This window comes from Lepus europaeus, chromosome 1, assembly GCF_033115175.1.
Source record: "Lepus europaeus isolate LE1 chromosome 1, mLepTim1.pri, whole genome shotgun sequence".
Lineage (NCBI taxonomy): Eukaryota > Metazoa > Chordata > Mammalia > Lagomorpha > Leporidae > Lepus > Lepus europaeus.
Window position 1 is genome coordinate 819,680 of NC_084827.1, and position 19,043 is coordinate 838,722.

The window sequence follows — 19,043 nt, forward strand, 5'->3', positions numbered from 1 at the left end:
AGCATCCCAAACGGGGCCAGTTCAAGTCCCGGCTGCTCCACTTCCATCCCAGCTCCCTGTTGTTACGCCCGGGAAAGCAGAGGAGGATGGCCCAAGTGCTTGGTCCCTGCCACCCAGGTGGGAGACCCGGATGGACCTCCAGGCTCCTGGTCCAGCCCTGGCAATTGCAGCCATTTGGGAGTGAACCAACAGATGGAACATCTCTGCCTCTGTTTATCTCTTCTCTCTCCCTTCCTTTCTCTGTAACTCTGCCTTTCAAGTAAATAAAATAAATCTTTTTTTAAAAGTTGATGGAAAAATGGAATGAAAACATGGTGCAAAAAAAAAAAAAAAAAAAAACATGGCAATCCGCGCAGAGTTTTCCTAAGACTCATTTCCCATGACCTTTGCGAAGGCCTCCCCTACTGCCAAGGAGAGCGGGCAGCGAGCACGACATGGCCACTGCAAGTGGTGCCGGGGGCGAGAGAGGGCCACAGGGGAGGCCTGCGCGGCCCTGGAGCCGCGTCAGGAAGGCATGGATCTGCGGGTGTTCGCAGAGCCTGGGAAACCCTGCAGCAGCGGTGACCCGTGCACCTCACCGAGACACACAGCAGAGCGATTCCAGGAGAGCGGAGAAATACAAGCCCCCACACGGTGCCTACTTCTTAGGCAGCCCCAGGAATCCAGCCGCTCACGGCCGGCCCGGGTGAGAGAGCTGTCCAGAGCTGCCCGGGGTCGGGGGAAACACTGGCCCCCTGCTCTGGCACTGCTGCACGCCACCCTGCTCCCCAGGTCCCCTCCTCACTCCTCATCCTGCAGGAGCGCAGGCAGAACGTCCCAAGAGCACTGGGTCCGGATGAGACCGGGGTGCCCGCGCAGGGCTGGGGCCACTTACTCCAGGATCCTTTTCATCTGCTCCACCTCCCACAGAGACACGAAGGCTGGCCTCCTCACGACGTCCTTCTGAGTCTTGGAAGCTATGTTTGTCTGCGTCATCCCTTCAGGTGGAAACAACAAACAAGAATCAAGAGTCAGTCCGGGAAAGGCTTCCTGCAGTTTGTCCACGGGCGGCCGACACAGCACACATCTGCAACCGAACCGTGCGGGTACGAAGGACCCGACCCTCCGGACGAAACTGCTCGCGAGAGGAAAACGCGTGTCTCAACGCTCCCGTGACGAGGTCCAGAGAGCAGTGCCGTGCCAAGGTACTCACCAGAAACAAGAGGCCTCCAGTCACACGAAGGTCGGCACGAGTACTCACAGCAACATTCTCATCTGGTTGCTATTACTCGGTTAGCTACTATCCGGCAATTATAACAACAAAAAAAATGGAAACAGCCCAAATTTCCGTCACCTGCTGAGTTCAAGACAGACTGTGGTGGAATTTCACCCAGCAAGAGGAAGAAGAAGAACCACACGAGCAACCACACACACGAAGCCGCTATGCCGAGGGGCAGAAGTATGCTCCAAAGGTATCGGCCTGGGGCCTGGGGCAGGGGGTCAGCCCTGGGGAGCCTGGTGCTGGCCGTGGAGCCGGGGCAGCGGAGATGTGGGCAACTCTGCCTTCTTGCTTTCTTCGCCGTGACTCTTGTGGCTGTACCAAGATGAGGCACTGTGGTCTCCCTCTGGCTCCCAGGACACGCGTGTGGACAGCTCGACACACGTCAAGTCGCCGTCACAAGCTGCTGCGCGTCGGGCGCACCGTGCGCTCTGGGGTGCCAGGGTCATTTTGCCGTGGGACCTGTGACTGTGGGACCCTGATGGCTTTGTCCCAAGGCAGGAGTCCCTGGACCTGCCCCGGTATTGGGCAGAGGCCTGTGCCCACTGAGACAGACCTGCTTTGGCATGGAGCACCATTGGCCTCTTGCAGGCCTGAGGTGCAGCCCAGGCTTACACGGGGCCTGGCGACTGTGTGAGCCACCTACAGCCTGCCGGAGGAGTAGCCGCGGGACCACCTCTACCATCTCTCCTACAAGCTGGAGTAGGCAGCGTGGAGTCCCACGGCTGCTTTGGGACTCAGTGCCAGGCTGATCAAACCCAGCAGAGACTAGCTCCCAGCAGTCCTGCCCCAGGCCAGGACCTGCAGACGGAGCCACTGGCCCCTCTTCAGCACCCCACAGAGCTCCGTGGTCCCGGCTGAGCGCTCCGTCACCCCAGCCAGCATCAGCAGTGGCTGACGGGCAGTGCCGGGCAGCGAGCCCACCTCAGCGGGGGCGCTGGTGTTGCTGGGCTGAGGGCTCCGGAGGTGATCTCGCATTGTGGCAGTCAGGGACACGAGACAAGGAATCGAGACTACCACAGGTCCAGGGAGAGGCTGGGAGGGATGGACTGCAGGCCCAGGGAGAGGCTGGGAGGGACGGACTGACGGCCTAGGGAGAGGCTGGGAGGGATGGACTGCAGGCCCAGGGAGAGGCTGGGAGGGATGGACTGACAGCCCAGGGAGAGGCTGGGAGGGACGGACTGCAGGCCCAGGGAGAGGGTGGGAGGGACAGACTGCCGGCCCAGGGAGAGGCTGGGAGGGACGGACTGCAGGCCCAGGGAGAGGCTGGGAGGGACAGACTGCCGGCCCAGGGAGAGGCTGGGAGGGACAGACTGCAGGCCCAGGGAGAGGCTGGGAGGGACGGACTGACAGCCCAGGGAGAGGCTGGGAGGGACGGACTGCCGGCCCAGGGAGAGGCTGGGAGGGACGGACTGACGGCCCAGGGTCAGACTGCCGGCCCAGGGAGAGGCTGGGAGGGACGGACTGACAGCCCAGGGAGAGGCTGGGAGGGACGGACTGCCGGCCCAGGGAGAGGCTGGGAGGGACGGACTGACGGCCCAGGGAGAGGCTGGGAGGGACGGACTGACAGCCCAGGGAGAGGCTGGGAGGGACAGACTGCAGGCCCAGGGAGAGGCTGGGAGGGACGGACTGACAGCCCAGGGAGAGGCTGGGAGGGACGGACTGCCGGCCCAGGGAGAGGCTGGGAGGGACGGACTGCAGGCCCAGGGAGAGGCTGGGAGGGACGGACTGCCGGCCCAGGGAGAGGCTGGGAGGGACGGACTGACGGCCCAGGGAGAGGCTGGGAGGGACGGACTGCAGGCCCAGGGAGAGGCTGGGAGGGACAGACTGCAGGCCCAGGGAGAGGCTGGGAGGGACGGACTGACAGCCCAGGGAGAGGCTGGGAGGGACGGACTGCAGGCCCAGGGAGAGGCTGGGAGGGACGGACTGCCGGCCCAGGGAGAGGCTGGGAGGGACGGACTGCCGGCCCAGGGAGAGGCTGGGAGGGACGGACTGCCGGCCCAGGGAGAGGCTGGGAGGGACGGACTGACGGCCCAGGGAGAGGCTGGGAGGGACGGACTGCAGGCCCAGGGAGAGGCTGGGAGGGACGGACTGACAGCCCAGGGAGAGGCTGGGAGGGACGGACTGCAGGCCCAGGGAGAGGCTGGGAGGGACGGACTGACAGCCCAGGGAGAGGCTGGGAGGGACGGACTGACAGCCCAGGGAGAGGCTGGGAGGGACGGACTGCCGGCCCAGGGAGAGGCTGGGAGGGACGGACTGCCGGCCCAGGGAGAGGCTGGGAGGGACGGACTGCCGGCCCAGGGAGAGGCTGGGAGGGACGGACTGCCGGCCCAGGGAGAGGCTGGGAGGGACAGACTGCCGGCCCAGGGAGAGGCTGGGAGGGACGGACTGACGGCCCAGGGTCAGACTGCCGGCCCAGGGAGAGGCTGGGAGGGACGGACTGCCGGCCCAGGGAGAGGCTGGGAGGGGTGGACTGCAGGCCCAGGGAGAGGCTGGGAGGGGTGGACTGCAGGCCCAGGGAGAGGCTGGGAGGGGTGGACTGCAGGCCCAGGGAGAGGCTGGGAGGGGTGGACTGCAGGCCCAGGGAGAGGCTGGGAGGGGTGGACTGCCGGCCCAGGGAGAGGCTGGGAGGGGTGGACTGCAGGCCCAGGGAGAGGCTGGGAGGGACGGACTGCCGGCCCAGGGAGAGGCTGGGAGGGACGGACTGCCGGCCCAGGGAGAGGCTGGGAGGGACGGACTGCCGGCCCAGGGAGAGGCTGGGAGGGGTGGACTGCAGGCCCAGGGAGAGGCTGGGAGGGGTGGACTGCAGGCCCAGGGAGAGGCTGGGAGGGGTGGACTGCAGGCCCAGGGAGAGGCTGGGAGGGGTGGACTGCCGGCCCAGGGAGAGGCTGGGAGGGGTGGACTGCAGGCCCAGGGAGAGGCTGGGAGGGGTGGACTGCCGGCCCAGGGAGAGGCTGGGAGGGGTGGACTGCAGGCCCAGGGAGAGGCTGGGAGGGGTGGACTGCCGGCCCAGGGAGAGGCTGGGAGGGGTGGACTGCAGGCCCAGGGAGAGGCTGGGAGGGACGGACTGCCGGCCCAGGGAGAGGCTGGGAGGGACGGACTGCAGGCCCAGGGAGAGGCTGGGAGGGACGGACTGCCGGCCCAGGGAGAGGCTGGGAGGGGTGGACTGCCGGCCCAGGGAGAGGCTGGGAGGGGTGGACTGCAGGCCCAGGGAGAGGCTGGGAGGGGTGGACTGCCGGCCCAGGGAGAGGCTGGGAGGGACGGACTGCCGGCCCAGGGAGAGGGTGGGAGGGACAGACTGCCGGCCCAGGGAGAGGCTGGGAGGGGTGGACTGCAGGCCCAGGGAGAGGCTGGGAGGGACGGACTGCCGGCCCAGGGAGAGGCTGGGAGGGACGGACTGCCGGCCCAGGGAGAGGCTGGGAGGGGTGGACTGCAGGCCCAGGGAGAGGCTGGGAGGGGTGGACTGCCGGCCCAGGGAGAGGCTGGGAGGGGTGGACTGCAGGCCCAGGGAGAGGCTGGGAGGGACGGACTGCCGGCCCAGGGAGAGGCTGGGAGGGACGGACTTCCACAGGGCAGTTCTGGGAAAATCTGAGTTTGCGGCGTGTTACAAGACCGCATCACTAAAAGCTATCAACGGCAGACCTGGCCAACTCCGACCTGGCGTACCACCTAGGGCAGCAACGGCAGAATCACCCACAGGCCCAGCGACAGTAAACAAACCGCCTGGAACTTCTAGAAGGATGGCCCCAAGTGAAGCCAGGCTGCTGTCACCAGTGCTTCAGTGTGCACATGGTGTTGTGTACCAGGAGCACCAGGCACTCCCAGGGAGCCTGAAGAGCAAACTAAGGCACCAGAGCCCACATCCAGAGCTGAACTGTCCAGACGCTGGGAGGATGGTTCAGAACGGCTGTTTTAAGGAAATCCAACAAGACGCAGGAGGACACAGAGACGATGCGACCTTCTGTCTAACAGAGATGGAAATGATTAAACGCGCGCAAGCAGAAATGCTGCAGCTGAAGAGCACACGGCGTGAGGCTGACGGCACGCAAGGCGGTGAGAGCAGCGGTCAAACGGAAGGAGCCGGGCTCAAGCTCAGGTCGGCCGGCAACAGAGGGGAAGGCGGAGCGCGGAGCAGCCTGCGGGAGGTCCGGAGCAGCGGGAGCCGGCAGGCAGTCAGGTCACGGAGCCCAGGAAGCCCCGGATAGGCCAGGAAAGCGCACGAGGTCAGGACAAAACACCCCAGGCCAGAGGAGCCTGCAGAAAGGTCAGAGGTCACCCGCCACCCAAGCCCGGTGATGCCAAGCTCCCCCGGTGACCGAGAAGGCGACGACGGACCCAAGCAAGGAGCCCCGCGTGCCTGACGGCCGATCCTCAGAGAGCTCCCACAAGTCAGGAGAGAAGGGATTCTCACTGAACCAAACGGGAGAAAGGACAACATCCAAGAATACTATGTCCAGCCTACACACCATACCCTCAGACAGTCCCAGACACACACCACCAGATCTGGGCCCGTGTTCACCACTCTGGCTCGGCACGGCACTGGAGTCCTCGCGAAAGCCCTCGGGCAGGAGGGAGAGAAGAGGGAGTGAACAGAGAGCAGTCCCACTGTCCCTGCGTGCAGGCACGATCTCACCCAGGAACCCTGCGGCCAGCGCTGTGACACAGCAGGGTGAGCCACTGCTTGGGGTGCAGGCAGCCCTGTCAGAGTGCCAGTTTGACTCCCAATCGCTCCATTTCTAATCCATCTTCCTGCTAATCCCCCGGGAAGGCAGCGGAAGATGGCCCAAACACTTCAGCCCCTGATCCCATCTGGGAGACCCAGTTGGAGTTTCTAGCTCCTGGCTTTGGCCTGGACCAAACCTGGTTGTTGTGGCTATCTGGGGAGTGAACCAGTAGGTGGAATCTATCTCTGTCTCTCTGTGTCTGCAATATATAAATGTTTAAAACATTACAGGGGCCGGCGCTGTGGCTTAGCAGGTAAAGCTGCCATCTGCAGTGCCAGCATCCCATGAGTGCCAGTTCAAGTCCTGGCTGCTCCTCTTCCAATCCAGCTCTCTGCTATGGCCTGGGAAAGCAGTAGAAGATGGCCCAAGTGCTTGGGCCCCTGCACCCACATGGGAGACCTGGGAGAAGCTCTTGGCTCCGGATCAGCTTAGCTCCAGCTGTTGCGGCCATTTGGGGAGTGAACCAGGGGATGAAAGACCTCTCTCTCTGCCTCCACCTCTCTGTAGCTCTGCCCTTCAAATAAATAAATAAAATCTTTAAAATATATTACAAAGCTACAGTAACTAAAACAGCATGGTATTGACATAAAAGCAGACCCCTGTGGAACGGAATCTACACCCTAGAAGTAAACCCACACATCCACAGCCAACTCATCCTTGACAAAGGTGCTAAGAACACGCAATGGAAAAAAGGATAGTCTTTTCAATAAACGTTATGGGGACAAAGGATATCCACAAGCAGAAGAATGAAACTAGATCCCTATCTCTCACCAGTACAAAAATCAACGAGAAATGGATTACACACCTGAATGTGAAAGCTGAAACTCTGGAACTATTAGGAGACAGCACAGGGACAGCACTGGATTGATTTCTGATTCCTGCTTCGACCAGGCCCAACCTGGCCTCTGCAGGTCTCTGTGCATGTTTGGGGTTTGCCCAGCAGATGGGAGCTCCCTCTCTCGTCTCTGCCTCTCTTTCTATCTGTCCCTCTTTCTCTGCCTCTCAAATCAATAAAAGAGAAAAAGAAGAGACAGGGCAAGCTCGTGGCCTGGCAGGTAGAGGGTCACTGTGGCAGCACAGGTCAGGCTGCCCCTCCAGACACCTGCTCCCTATCAGAGGCTGTCCGAGTCCGGCTGCTCGGCTGCAGACCCAGCTCCCCGCTAAGCGCCTAGGAACAGGCAAAAGACAGCTCACAGTCCTGTCCACCATGTGGGAGGCTGCAGTGGGGCTCTGGCTCCTGGCCCAGACCCACTAGTGTAGCCATTCAGGGAGTGAACCAGCACAGGGAAGATTCTCTCTCCCTGTCAAATAAATTAATCTTGAAAACAAAAGCAGACGCCTGCATCCCATACTGGAGTGCCTGGGTTTGATTCCTACTCTGGCTCCCAGTTTCAGCGGCCTGCCGGGGCAGACCCCCGGAGGTAGCTGGGTCCCTGTCACCCTCGTGTGAGCCTCTAGTGGGCAGCACTGTGGCGTAGCGGGTTCAGCTGTCCTCAGGGGCACCAGCATCCCATGAGGCTGCTCCACTTCCCATCCAACTCCCTGCTAAAGACCTGGGAACGCCGCGGAGATGGTCCAAGTGCTTGGGCCCTGCACCCATGTGGGAGACCTGGAGGGGGTCTCCCATGAGGGTGCAGGGGCCCAAGGACTTGAGCCATCTTCTACTGCTTTCCCAGGCCACAGCAGAGAGCTGGATCAGAAGTGGAGCAGCCAGGACTCAAACCAGTGCCCATACGGGATGCCGGCACTGCAGGCAGCGGCTTTACCTGCTGTGCCACAGCACAGGCCCCTAAAAATTTTTTTAAGAAGTTCTGGCCTCTAGCTCCAGCCCTGGCCCAGCACTGACCGTTTTGAGCATTTGAGAAGGTGACCTGGCAGACAGAGGCTCTGTGCACGTGTGTGTCTACGTGAGTGTGTGTGTCTGAGGGCGTGTGTGAGTGTATGTGTGTGTGTACTCATGCACACGTGTCTGCCTTTTGTATAAAGTATTTTTTAAAAGATTTTTTATTTACTTATTTGAGAGGTAGAGTTACAGACAGTGAGAGGGAGAGACAGAAAGATCTTCCTTCCACTGTTCACTCCCCAGATGGCTGCAGCGGCTAGAGCTGCACTGATCCGAAGCCAGGAGCCAGGAGCTTCCTCCCGGTCTCCCACATGGGTGCAGGGGCCCAAGGACCTGGGCCATCCTCCACTGCTCTTCCAGGCCATAGCAGAGAGCTGGATTGGAAGAGGAGCAGCCGGGACTAGAACCGGCACCCATATGGGATGCTGGTGCCACAGGCAGAGGATTAACCTACTGCGCCACAGCGCCGGCCCCTGTATAAAGTATTTTTAATAAAAAGAAATAGAAAAGACAGGAACCCTGTGAACTACTCTGAGCGGGATTCTGGGAACAGCAGCTGTCGTCTCTCCACTGCCCTGTTCGATCACCAAAGAAAACATTTTAAATTTAAATCATCTTTAATTCTATCGCCCAGTGATACAGATTCCCTCTTTCTCCACTGCCTCCCAGTCTGGTCCACACACACGTTGCTGCAAGTATCACACACATTACATTTTTAAAACCTTTTGCATTTAAATGCACAAACAGAAAAGCCCTAGGTGCAAACCCGGGATTCTGCCTTTTTCATTTAACAACTTCAAACTTTGCTGCAACCGCACAGGTTTTGGGGCCACCAGGTGTAGTGACTATGCCATACGGCACTGAACCGTCCTGTCCCGATTTCCTCAGCCGCTGCCTTCTGGCACACAGGCAACCCCTTGTGTAGGAGCACAGAAGGCTTCGACCAGACCTCGTGCCTGTCACTTTCTGTTCTGGGAAACAGCGTCCTGAGAGAGACTCTGGGGCACGAGAGGGCAAGCGTATTCTAGCATCTCGACGTGCAGAACGCTTGGTCTAAAGGCCCTGGAAGCCCTATTGCTCGGCACACGGCAAGAGGTCCAGGTGCCGCCTGGGGACTCGCGCACTTCTCCCCAGGCCCCTGCAGCGCTGGGCCCCAAAGGACAAGGGTCTGCCGCGTGCTGGCAGCATCCGGGGGTGTGCGACCAACAGGGCATTCGCGAGCCTCGTCGACGCGGAGTGGGAGCCAGCTGGAAGACCTGTCCACAGCGCTGCAAACAGCCACAGAGGAATGCAAAGTGCTTTAGTCAAAGTGATGGACGGAGCCGTTGACCTGGACGACCAAGCCTAGAAGGAACCTCAAGATTCCCGAACTCTGCAGGTGCCCAAAAAACTCCGCCATGGCCTTGTAAAATTCAGCTGTAGCCTGGGACGTTGCCCACCCAGAGCCAGAACTCGGCACGGCAGAGCCGGAAGCGCGCACACACACACACCCCTCCCGCCGCCCGGTCTACTTGGTCCAATTCCTTGATGTTCCAGTTGAGGGACCTGGGCCAGAGAGGCCGCCTGCCCTTCCCAGGGTTGCACAGCAAGCGCCTGTCTGAGCCAGGGCTCCAGAACAGCCACTGGGCACCGCTCCCTGGGCACGGGGGCGCACATCCCGTCTGCTCCCCTCCCACGGGCACACGAAGCACCGACACTTACCTGGGAAGCTGAGCTCATAGTTTCGAGACCCGGCCTGAAACTGCACAATCCCCCTCCGACAGGACTGAAACAAAGACTCCAGGTACGAAGAGTCGATATTCGAACTTGGCTGGTTGTTGTTCTGATTAAAAAATAATAATAACAACAGGTAAGGACTCCAGTGTAGGCTTTCAGGAAATCTCACAGATACTTGGGGTCTGCTTAGCCCGCAGAGGGGCAGAAGGGGGGGGTCGGCTTAGCCCGCAGAGGGGCAGAGGGCTGGGAGGGAGGGGGTCGGCTTAGCCCGCAGAGGGGCAGAGGGCTGGGGTGGTCTGCTTAGCCCGCAGAGGGGCAGAGGGCTGGGAATGAGGGGGTCGGCTTAGCCCACAGAGGGGCAGAGGGCTGGGGGGGGGGGGGTCTGCTTAGCCCACAGAGGGGCAGAGGGCTGGGAGGGAGGGGGTCGGCTTAGCCCGCAGAGGGGCAGAGGGCTGGGGTGGTCTGCTTAGCCCGCAGAGGGGCAGCAGGGCTGGGGGGGAGGGGGTCTGCTTAGCCCACAGAGGGGCAGAGGGCTGGGAGGGAGGGGGTCGGCTTAGCCCGCAGAGGGGCAGAGGGCTGGGGTGGTCTGCTTAGCCCACAGAGGGGCAGAGGGCTGGGGGGTGGGTCTGCTTAGCCTGCAGAGGGGCAGAGGGCTGGGGGGGGGGGGTCAGCTTAGCCCGCAGAGGGGCAGGGGCTAGGAGGGAGGGGGTCTGCTTAGTCTGCAGAGGGGCAGAGGGCTGGGGGGGAGGAGGTCTGCTTAGCCCGCAGAAGGCTGGGGGGGGGGTCAGCTTAGCCCGCAGAGGGGCAGAGGGCTGGGGGGGGGGGGGGTCTGCTTAGCCTGCAGAGGGTCTTGGCTGGAGCAGAAGAGCTGTGTCCAAATATGCACAGCGTGAACTGGGACCCAGCCTGCCACGTTTGAGGACAAGGAGTGGAAGAGTTCAGTGAGCCTTCTCAACCCACAGCACCCAACAATTCCGCCATCCCGTGAAGACGCCCATGGCCATACTTCGGATGCAGCACCCATCAGGAGGATGGGAAACGACACCGCGGCTGAACAGGCCCAGTGAACCACGTGCTCCCCCAGGCCCAGCCAGCAGCTCCGGGGCAGCACCTGTGGGCCAGGGTGGCACGGCGCCCCCGTCCCTGCGGCTGATGGGCGGTACTCCCTGGCTGCCTGCCGTGCCTGGCTTAAAAGCCCGGAGCCTTTCTCCTGAGCGTCTCGGGGATGCTGTGCAAGTGCGAATGTTGATTCAGAGCAAACGGGAGAAGGGCCTTGGACTCTGCCTTGCAAACAGCTCCCAGTGGTGCTGGCCTATGGACCGCACTGACCACTGTTTGCCAGAACGTTCTGCAGCGATGGAAATATTCTCTGTACACCCTATATGGCGGTGTGGGGCTGGCACTGTGGCGCAGCGTGCGAAGCCACCGCCTGCAGTGCCGGCATCCCACATGGGTGCTGGGCCACTTCCATCCAGCTCTCTGCTATGGCCTGGGAAAGCAGCAGAAGATGGCCCAAGTCCTTGGGCCCCTGCCCACATGGGAGACCTGGGAGAAGCTCCTGGCTCCTGGCCTCAGACTGACCCAGCTCCGGCCATTGCAGCTATTGGGGTAGTGGAAGATGGAAGACCTTTCTCACTGTCTCTCCCTTTGTCTGTGACTCTGCCTCTCAAGTAAATAAATAAAATCCTTAAAAAAAAAAAAAGTTTGCCTGTACCCTTTAGGATTTTTCAGCTGGGTTGGAGAATTACCCCAAGGAAAACAAACCGAACACATTTATTCAACACGAGCTTACCCGGCACGGGGGCCTGCACAAGACAGCAAAGTCCCAAAGATGCTACTGGAACCGAACCCTTACTTACTGAATTGGACAGCTGTGAAAATGTGACAAGCAGAGGGGCTGCTCTGGGGTGGGTACATGGGTGGAGAAACGGCGAGGACAAGGGTTAGTCCAGCTAGGTCTGTACAGGTACCCTTCAGCCCGGCGCTGTCCCGGAGGATAAGAACATTGCTTCCCTTCCGTCACACGGAGGACGTGTCCCGTGGGATCCCACCGGCTTTCAAGGAGCACAAGGAAGACCACAGTGACCGCCTTGCACCTGCTGTTTTCCAACCACCTTTAACTCAAAATGGTCACGTGCCAGACTGGCATATTTTCTCTCTTTCGTGGTCTGGCCACATGTGACCATTTTTCAGCCATGAAACTGAACACTTAATAAAGTGTAACTAAAGTTCAAAATTAAAGAGCCTCCTTGTGGGTGACTGTCATACTGCACAGCACAGGGCCACCAGGCCAGTGTCTGGGCGTCTTGGTTCCGCCCTTGCCTCCTCGGGTCTTCCTGAACACTGTACCGAGTGTTCACCTGAGCAGGTGGCGCCATCTCCAAGGGGGATGTCCCCGTAGGCTCAGCCCACATCAAAGACGAGCCGAGCAGGCTCCGTCAAGCAGCACTTACAGGATTCACAGAGCATCGGGTGCACGCCGCTGCCATGGCCCGCAGCCGGCAGGAGGTCACGCAGCCAACTGACCGCAAGGCTCTGTCCAGAGACAACTGTCCAAGTCCGGAACCGTTCCCCTCTCTTACATCTACGTGACATTTGGGTCAGTTATCAGATGTTTCTTGCATAGGAGTATATTTTTATGTTTTTGAAATTTTTATTTATTGATTTATCTATTCAAGAGAAAAAGACTGCAGGAGACAGACAGAGCTCTCATCCACTGGCTCACTGCCAAATGCCCACAGCAGCCAGGTACGTGCCAAGCCAAAGGCAGCAGCCAGGAACCCCTGTTTGATCAGGAGTGGCCAGTCTTACAGTAAACCACAGCACCTCAGTTCTGCACGAATGGGAACAATGGCCGGCACAGCCTCGAAGAGCGGGAACAATGGGACGGCAGAGCCTCGAAGAGCGGGAACAATGGCCGGCAGAGCCTTGAGTGATTTGCTCTCCTTGACTTGGATTTGTGTCTTGGCTGCAGTAACCAGGTCTCGGCTTTTGTCCTGTTCCTCAATTATCACCTTGACCTTGGCTTTCCAGAGCCATGGCTTGCCTTACTCTACATAGTTCCTCAGGCCATGAACTCCCGCCATGCTTCACGCCAGAGTCATGGCTACGATGCTTAGCTGCGTGGGGGCCGACATCGCCAGCAACCACCAGCCTCCGCCCGGCCCCGCGCACTCTGTCCCCCACTGCTGCCTGCCTGCCCACGCCCCACCCGCTGCCCACCAGCCATGCTGCTACAAGTCCTGGGTCACACAGCGCTGCAGTGTCCACAGAGGGATACCTGTCTCCCAGGAAGCGACGTCAAACCGTGTGCACACACTCTTTGCTGGCCAAAGTTCCTCCTGGAGAAGACCCTAACTCTCAGCTGCCTGAAATGTCGGCCAGAGCAGACAGAAGCCAGCAGGGGTGGGGACACCTGGCCCGTGGGCCAGTTAGGCCTGTGACATCATGTGGTTGGCCCCACCAAGGCAACCACAGCAAATTCAATCAGTCCACAGCAGGCTGGTTTCCGGGCTGATCATTCTGTATGGCCTGCGGAGGACGCCACAAATATCCAAATGGCCCTTGGCAGATGCAAGGTTCCCCACCCCGTCTAGGCCCTTGCGTCCACTCTCTTCTGTAAACATCCCGACCTGCAGGCAGCCAGGGGCTGCGCACTTGGGTGGCAGAGCCTGGCCCCCTGAGAAACCAGGCACTCACTGTGTCGGGTCCAGATCTCCTGGAACCACCTTCATTCGCCCTGCACAGCCAATGGGAACACTGAACCCAGGTCCTGAACATTTTCTGTTTAATGACACAAAAGCCCACTTGGGACGGGCTTCCATCATCGAGACACAGGACAAGGTACAGAACAAACTGTGTGTCCCAGACTAAATGAGTGCAGCATCGTAAGTGTTTACAGATAGTCAAATTCTAAATATCTTGCATTTCTTCTTAAAGATTCATGTATTTATTTGAAAGGCAGAGTTACAGAGTGGCAGAGGCAGCGAGAGAGAGAGAGGTCTTCCATCCATTGGTTCACTCCCCAGATGGTTGAAATGGCCAGAGCTGGGCCAATCCGAACCCAGGAGCCAGGAGCTTCCTCCGGGTCTCCCACGTGGGCGCAGGGGCCCAAGGACTTGGGTCATCTTCTACTGCTTTCCCAGGCCACAGCAGAGAGCTGGATCAGAAATGGAGCAGCCAGGATCCAAAACCAGTGCCCATACGGGATGCTGGCCCCACCCACTAAGCCCCAGCACTGGCCCCAGCACCTTGCATTTACTGCTGACCGAAAGTGCCAGGCAGCAGCTTTGTATTGGAGACCCCGTGAGATTTGTTGGCGTTTTACGAGGGAACACGAGCAGCAGAACTTGCCCAAGTCTGAATCTGAGTATCCGGTCCCCACTGGGAGTTTTTGGCCCCCTGGGGCCCTAATCCCACTGTAATGGGAATGTCCTCCAACCCCTTAGTGCACACTGCGCATTTAACATAGAAACCATGGAAACCACAGCGAATAGGCACAGCCCCCACGGCGGCGGGTGGGGGGGTGGCCTCAGCCCTGCAGACACCCGCGCCCCTGTGCCCCTTCGTCCTGGCGGCTCGGCCACGCTCCAGGGAAGAGTCGGGAGCCATGTGCTGCTGCAGCAGTGACTCTGGCGTTGAGACCTGTCACCCCCGAGGGCCCACAGGCTGCCCGGCCCCCCAGCAGCCCTCCCACCCATGACTCGGCCTTTGGCTTCAGTTCAGTCTCTTTCCCTCCCCTCCCCCAGCCCACCCTGAATGAAGGAAGGAAGAAGGGGACACCGTCCCCATCCCCCCGGCCCCTCTGCGGGCAGCATCACCGAGCTCCAGACCTAAAGGCCATCTGAATCCAAACCCCCACTGCATCCTATGGCCATCTGCACCGGAAGTGGCTCTGCTGCTTCGGCCAATTCAGTGTCCTGATGCCCTGAGCAGTGTCACCATCTGTGTCCGTCCTCTGGCTTCCCACCCTCGCCCTCTCTTCTGGCTCCAAGCCCTCGCCTCTTACATCTACGTAGTAACTCACACAACACTAGCCAACGTTCCACCCTCATTCATTTCTTAAAATTATTATTTCAGTTGTTTGAAATGGAGGGAGGGAGAGAGAGAAAGAAGTATCTCCTGTCCACTGGTTCACTCCCCTGCAACAGCCAGGGCTGGGTCAGGCTAGCCAGGAGCTGGCAACTCACTCTGGGTCTCCCATGAGTGGGTGATGGGGCCCAAGTACTCGAGCCAACACTGCTGCCTCCCTGGGCGCACATCAGCAGGAAGCAGGGGTCAGGAGCAGAGCTGGGGCTCTGCCCTCTGACATGGGATGTGGTATCCTAAACGCTGTGCCAAATGCCCACTCCTGACCCCCTTTAGTGAGAAAGAGGGCAGGGGCTGGCGCTGTGGGGTGGAAAGTTGAGCCTCGGCCTACAACAATGGCATCCCACAGAGCACCTGAGCCCCAGCTCCACTTCTGATCCAGCTCCCTGCTAATGCTGCCTGGGAAAGCAGTGGAGGATGGGCCAAGTGCTGGGGCCCTGCACCCACGTGGGAGACCTGGAGGAAGCTCCTGGCTCCTGGCTTTGCAGCCATTTGGGGAGTGAACCAGTGGGTGGAAGATCTCTCCCTCTCTCTCTCTCTCTCTCTCTCTCTCTCCTGCACTAATTCCTCTAGCACATCCCTTCTCCAGAGGTGAACATGCACACATCAGTCATTGTACGAATGGCCTGCTCTTCTTCCACGCTGCTGAGTTTAGGGGAGACCCACTCACAGTGAGGGGGAGCGCACCTCTTCTCCATACGGGATCCACCTGTCCGATTCGCTTCTCCAGTACCAGATCCACTGGGTGGTGAAGACAGAACTGTCTGGATCTGTCACCGACGAGGGAGTGCTGAGCCGGCGCATGGGATTACAGTCACAAGTCATTTTCTGGAAGTTGATTTTGTCATTTCCTATGGAAATGCTGAGCGAGAGAAGCACAAGTTAAAACGCCGCCCTGCCCTGTCTCCCACCTGCTGCCTTCCCCAGCAAGAACACAGAATCGAAGTCTGAGGGCTGAATGGCCCTTACGTTTCTTGAGAGGGATCCTACAGACAAAGGAAAAGCTGAAATACCGAGAGCTGACACACTCTGCCTACGCACACATCTAACAGTGTCACAAACGACATCTCCTTCCACAAATCCCCAAATAAAACTGTGTCCACTGAACAGCAGGTTGGCTCCACGCTGGAAAGCGAGTTAGAAACTCGCAGGTCATTTCCCAATCGCTTACTAAATTGAGACAGTTGCTCGGGCATAGTCCAAGACCCTCTGAGGCAGTTCTCAAGGTCAAAGCTATTTTGCTGATAACAGTGGGACATGATTTGCCCTCTCACTCACACGGCGGAGTTTCCAGAGGGCTACGTACTATATGATATCACAGGGGCTGGAATAAAGACGTAGATATCAGAAGCCAGACATTAAAGAGATTGCAAAAGTATAAAACAATGTTACTCTGCCCAATATTGTTTTATTTTAGAAAATAATTACACTTATCCACATATGGCTGTATGTGCGTAACTATATATATTGCACGGTTACACAGAAACACTATTTATGTTAACAGGTAATGAGCTGACTGCCCCTTTGAAATGAATCCGTATTTAATTTTTCTCTGTGTTAATTCTGATGTGGTGAACACCGCCAGCTAGTACCAACACTAACAGCAACTCTTGCATTCTTTAACACACTTGATTCTGGGTGCACAAGATGTAGAACTGCCTCCCCGGGGACATCTGACAGCACCCTGCTGAAGCCGGCTCTCGCTTCTCAGAGCTGGAGGCGAGGGGAAGGGGCAGTGCTTACTGGAACCTGGGACAGAGGCCAGTGACACTGCTAACAGGCCTCACAGCAACTATCCGGCCCCAAACCTCAGCAGTGCCGAGGGCGAGAGACTCCTAGGGGCTGACTTACAAGAGGAAAACAGAGCTTGCAAACAAGAAACCAGCTGATGTCGCCCTCTAGTGGCAACACGCAGCAACAGAGAACCATCGCCAAGAACTGACCACAATTCCTATGCTAGTGTCACCCGCGCCGGCTCCCACAGAAGCAGAGCTGTGGGACAGCCCCTGGATGCCTCCAGCATGGAAGGCGTGAAGGGCTAGCGTGTGCAGCGCGATTCTGCAGCCGCCCAGAGCGTGGGCTAAAACCACGACACTGAGCCAGACTCCGCTTAGCCCTGACTCAAAGCTTCTGATGGCCCAGCTGTGGGCCAGCTGCCACGGCCGTAACACAACTTTCGCAGTGTGCTGTTTCTGCAGGACAGGCTGAGAGAGACCAGGTCCACCGAGCACGTGGTCACTGTCCAGCTCACTGATTAACAAGTCCTTCCAGCACCCCAGTGTTAGCCAGGCTCGCTACAACTTCAAACCTACCCAGCTTGGTTTGCTTTTTCATTAATTATCTATCTCAGCAGGCACCTGCCACTTTGATTTCAAGTTATCTCGAACCTGAGTGACATTCCAAAGGCCAAGCATGTTTCCTTTTTTCCCAGAAACCTGTGTTTTCCTCTGATGATGTCGTGGATCTCACAGCCAGAGCACGGCCGCCAACTTACGTCTGGTTTCTGGGGTCGCAGTAGGCCTCCTCGATCTTCTCCATGTCCTGGAAGTCCACCCAGTTGTTTAGAATCAACACCTGCCATCGGTAAGGCAGGTGGAAGTGGACCCGGCTGCAGCTGCCTACAGGGACAGAGAGGTAGGCCTGCTCAGCCAAGGTCCGGACAATCCAAGCAGACTCCTGCTGACTGCCCCAGCGAGGCCTGCCTCTCCCGCCCTGCCAGGCTCCCCCACAGCCCCTTCTCACGCTGGCTCCTGCTGCACTGCCCATGTTCACATACCGGGCTTCTTTACTACCCACGAGCACTCGTCAGGAAACGGTTCCCTGACACCCCCGTCCTCCGACTCACATTTCCGTTTCCCCCTCAATTCATTCAACCGGAAGTTTGCAGTTACCGTCTGCAGGAGAGCTCGGGAAGGCGCTCCAGGAATGCACAGTACGGCTTTCTCTCATTTCCCAGCAACTTTCTGAAATACCCTTGTGCGCATTGGCACAAAACGCTGTCCAGCAAAGGCACCTGCCTGCATTTCCCGGAAGACCTGGCCAACTTCCTCCCTTGCAGAATGATCCCCTCAACCCATCTCACCTCATTCTGATATGACGAGCATTTTGCTAGTCCAACAGCCAGGACCCAAAACCCAGTTTGGGCTTGGTTAATTCTATACCTACTTGTTTTATACAGTTTTCTCAGTTGTAGATCTTTTGAGATCCCAAGGTTACCTCACTGTTTAGCTTATATCCCCCTTGCAAAACTGGCTCGGGCTGGACACGCAGAAGGCCATTGGGTGAACGCTTGCTGAGTGGACGGTGAATGTTTTAAGTCCACAGCACAGCAACACAGCATAGTGGTTGTTCAAGTTGCCTCTGTTATGCTTAAATCATTTTGCAAGTTCCAAAAACATGTGACTTTTTAAAAACGTTATTTACTTATTTGAGAGGCAGTCAGACGAACTGATAGAGAAACACAGAGAGAGAGCTCCATCCCCAAATGCCCACAACAGCCAGAGCTGGACCAGGCCGAAGCAGGAAGGCAAGAATCCAATCCAGGTCTCCCACGAGAGTGGCAGGGGCCCAAGCCCTTGGGCCATCACCTGCTGGCTCCCAGGGCATGCAGCAGCAGGAAGCTGGAATCAGCAGTGGCGCCAGGAGCTGAGCCCAGGCACTCTGATAGGGGACACGGGTGCCCCAAACCACGTCCCAACTTCCGCAGCAAATACTCCCCCCAACACCCCGTGTGGTGACATCCAAACACAAAGAGCAGGGCTTAGATGCCACAAAAGCCACGTGCAGAATCCTGAACCCTGGTGCGTTGCTGGTGGGGACGACGATGGTACAGTCACTATGGGAAGCGCTTCCTCAAATCCTGAACCCTGAGTCCCCACAGAACCACAGCACTCAGCCAGGAGAGCGAGCAGGCTCTAGAGGACACACTGCACCCTCGCGTCCAGGGCACCGCCCCACAGCGGCCAGAGGGGAGAGCTACGGACGCCCTGCGGTCACGCACCGTTCCGCTGACAACCGCTGTACAGGTGGGCGAGACAGATCTCCTCCGAGCCGTGGCCGCTCAGCCTGGGAGATGTGGCACTCGGGACAGCGGACACCGAGTCTGTAACACAAGACAGGACAGCTCGCTGATACTCACGTTTAAAACAGAAATCAAGAACCCAGCACCCCGCCCCTCCGCGGGAAAGACTGAAACGGGGCCATGTTCTGGAGGGGTGCTGGGACCCGTGTGTCGCTCGGGAGAGCCCAGGCAGCCCGCCCGTCCGTGAAGTGAAACGGGGGCTCGAGGGTCACACCGGCCGTGCGCATCCTTCTTAAACCACACTCCTAACCCCAGCACACGTGGCAGCCTGCCGGCCGGTCCTTCCCAACTTCCATACACTCTCTCCTCCCCGAGGCCACTCCTTAAACCCCT

The 19,043-nt window shown here is 58.8% G+C and overlaps 1 protein-coding gene across 1 annotated transcript in view; it reads right to left on the minus strand.

The window, feature by feature from the left end:
- ZC3HAV1 (zinc finger CCCH-type containing, antiviral 1) overlaps positions 1-19,043 on the minus strand; it is a 59,662-nt gene that overhangs the window by 11,595 nt on the left and 29,024 nt on the right. Inside the window, exons 5-9 of the mRNA XM_062203280.1 lie at positions 18,630-18,731; positions 17,124-17,247; positions 15,317-15,491; positions 9,527-9,647; positions 875-977 (exon numbers count right to left, since the gene is read on the minus strand). Coding sequence (XP_062059264.1) covers positions 875-977; positions 9,527-9,647; positions 15,317-15,491; positions 17,124-17,247; positions 18,630-18,731 — 625 coding nt within the window. The remainder of the gene's footprint in view (positions 1-874; positions 978-9,526; positions 9,648-15,316; positions 15,492-17,123; positions 17,248-18,629; positions 18,732-19,043) is intronic.